The sequence below is a fragment of the Littorina saxatilis genome, linkage group LG17 (genome assembly GCF_037325665.1).
Source record: "Littorina saxatilis isolate snail1 linkage group LG17, US_GU_Lsax_2.0, whole genome shotgun sequence".
Taxonomy (NCBI): Eukaryota; Metazoa; Mollusca; class Gastropoda; order Littorinimorpha; family Littorinidae; genus Littorina; species Littorina saxatilis.
This window is the reverse complement of record NC_090261.1, coordinates 57,130,360-57,132,859: the sequence shown is the minus strand read 5'-3', so window position 1 is coordinate 57,132,859 and position 2,500 is coordinate 57,130,360. Positions and strand designations below refer to the sequence as shown.

Here is a 2,500-nt window from a genome sequence, read left to right as displayed (position 1 = left end):
CAATGTTATTTTTCGGCATAAACCGCTTCACTGTTTTTGTATTTTGAAATGTTAGACCAACCTCTCATGTTCATTTAATGTCTTTAAAGGCTGCCCTTTTCGTAGCGTTCATTAATTAATTCCTATTGTGCCAATAATGTTATAAAACTGTACCTAAGGGGATATAATAACGATTGGCTGTAGCTTTCGAACACAGAAAAAAATATTTCAGTATTGCAAAGTGGTGTTGATAGTGTCAAATGTAAACAGAACAGTCTCAAAGTGAAAGTGGATGTTTTCCGAAAATTGCGAAGTTAACAAGAAAACAGAAAAGCGCGCTTTCCTGCTTAGCACAATACGCTACCGCGCTAATCTGGCGTGTCAATATCACTACGTTTTGCACGTGGAAGGTGAGCGATTTCCTTCACGCGGGGATTGACGAAGCTGTACTGTCTGTGTTGACGGTCTAAAAATAGCCCAAGTCCTGGAGAACTGTTGCCAAACATAGCAATAAACTTTATAAAGAATTAATTATTTATCGTAATTGGTAAGGACTTCAAACCTAAAACTTTGCAGGAAGCTTAATTTATACATCCCCGCAACGATGGGAAAAGCCCTGGAAGTAATTAAAATTATTAGATAGGACTATGTCAGCCTTTCAGCGTGGGGCGTCTGCTGCGAATTGTATAAGCTCTCATTAATTTGCCTTTCAAACTAGCCATGTTCGGGTTTGATTTTTAAGTCGTTTTACTGATGTTCTGCATTCAGTTAGCACATTCAAGCAAATATGATTCTTAGCCACGGCCTTCTATGTAAAACACGGACAGTTTTTCATTGCTTTTTAGACGTCTGCTAAACCTTTTTGCATGCATCTGCAATTGAAACAGTTCACGCGGAGGCTTGAATATTCAAAGTCTCGTCGCAAAATATAGACGTATGTAGAAGCTCTGCGTCTACTACTTTTCTGTATTAGCACATTCAAGCCTATAAGCTCCTTATACAGAGCCTTGAATGCTAAAATTAAAAATACTGTCCAAACTTAACCCTGTCCGTCATGAGTCCACCATTTGGATATGTATTTTGAAAATGCAAACATAATTAACAGAATAAAGCGATATTCAACGTCAAATTATCGCTTTCCACAACTATGTTGCCACAGTTTCAACACACCACTACTGTTCTCTTTGTCTGTTAGGTCTGGTACATTGCAATAGCATCATTGAATGGACGATTTTCGGAAATAACTCTGTCGGGTTTGTATGAGTCGTGAAAGAGTGAATGCCATTGCTTTTCCTCTTCTTCTTCTTCTTCTTCTTCTTCTTCTTCTTCTTCTTCTTCTTCTTCTTCTTCTTCTTCTTCTTCTTCTGCGTTCGTGGGCTGAAACTCCCACGTACACTCGTGTTTTTGCACGAGTGGAATTTTACGTGTATGACCGTTTTTTACCCCGCCATTTAGGCAGCCATATGCCGTTTTCTGAGGAAGCATGCTGGGTATTTTCGTGTTTCTATAACCCACCGAACTCTGACATGGATTACAGGATCTTTTTCGTGCGCACTTGGTCTTGTGCTTGCGTGTACACACTGGGGTGTTCGGACACCGAGGAGAGTCTGCACACAAAGTTGACTCTGAGAAATAAATCTCTCGCCGAACGTGGGGACGAACTCACGCTGACAGCGGCCAACTGGATACAAATCCAGCGCGCTACCGACTGAGCTACATCCCCGCCCCTGCTTTTCCTCTGACAAATAACTTCCCAAATGCTCCTGTCTACGTGTTTGCGATACATCCCTCGCTACTGATTGGCCCCTCCCATGTATGTCCGGTTAAAAAGCAACGCATTCACTCTTTCGCCACACATACAAACCCGACACAGTTATTTTCCGAATTCGTCTATAGAGGATATCGTTCTTGAATTGTATCTTATAAATTCAAGGTACGAAACGTGTTGCACCCTTACCCTGACTTTCTTCGTGGAGTATGAGAAACGGTGTCCACTCCAGTCCCTCGATGACTACAGCAAGGGCTTCCACTTCGCTGACCATGACCTTTGACCCATTGCACTTGACTTCCGGTACCGGCGTGCTTTGCAGCGCAATCTCAAGATCAGAGTAACACAAAGATTTGATTTTGTCCACCTTTTTTTCTTCTTCTTCGACTTGTGAGTATTCCACAGGCGTTGAGTTCAAAGGTTTGAACGCTGTTGTCGCCGTTACCGAGGTAGATATGTCGTCAGGGAGAATTAAAAGGTCCACGTTGCGCCTGTCCAGCTCTTCCACTGAAAAAATAAATTCCCACAAAAGTGAGTCGTTTTCCAAATGTATTATAGGCTTGCATGGGACATCAAGCTAACAGTTTAGTACAGAGTGGTTAAATGTATTATAGGCTTGCATGGGAAATCAAGCTAACAGTTTAGTACAGAGTGGTTAAATGTATTATAGGCTTGCATGGGAAATCAAGCTAACAGTTTAGTACAGAGTGGTTAAATGTATTATAGGCTTGCATGGGAAATCAAGCTAACAGT

At 41.6% G+C, this 2,500-nt stretch overlaps 1 protein-coding gene across 2 annotated transcripts in view; it reads right to left on the bottom strand.

The window, feature by feature from the left end:
- Positions 1-2,500, bottom strand: part of LOC138951760 (uncharacterized) — a 43,439-nt gene that overhangs the window by 26,547 nt on the left and 14,392 nt on the right. For both annotated transcript variants that reach the window (XM_070323313.1, XM_070323314.1), the window contains exon 3: positions 1,937-2,254. In XM_070323313.1, coding sequence (XP_070179414.1) covers positions 1,937-2,254 — 318 coding nt within the window. The remainder of the gene's footprint in view (positions 1-1,936; positions 2,255-2,500) is intronic.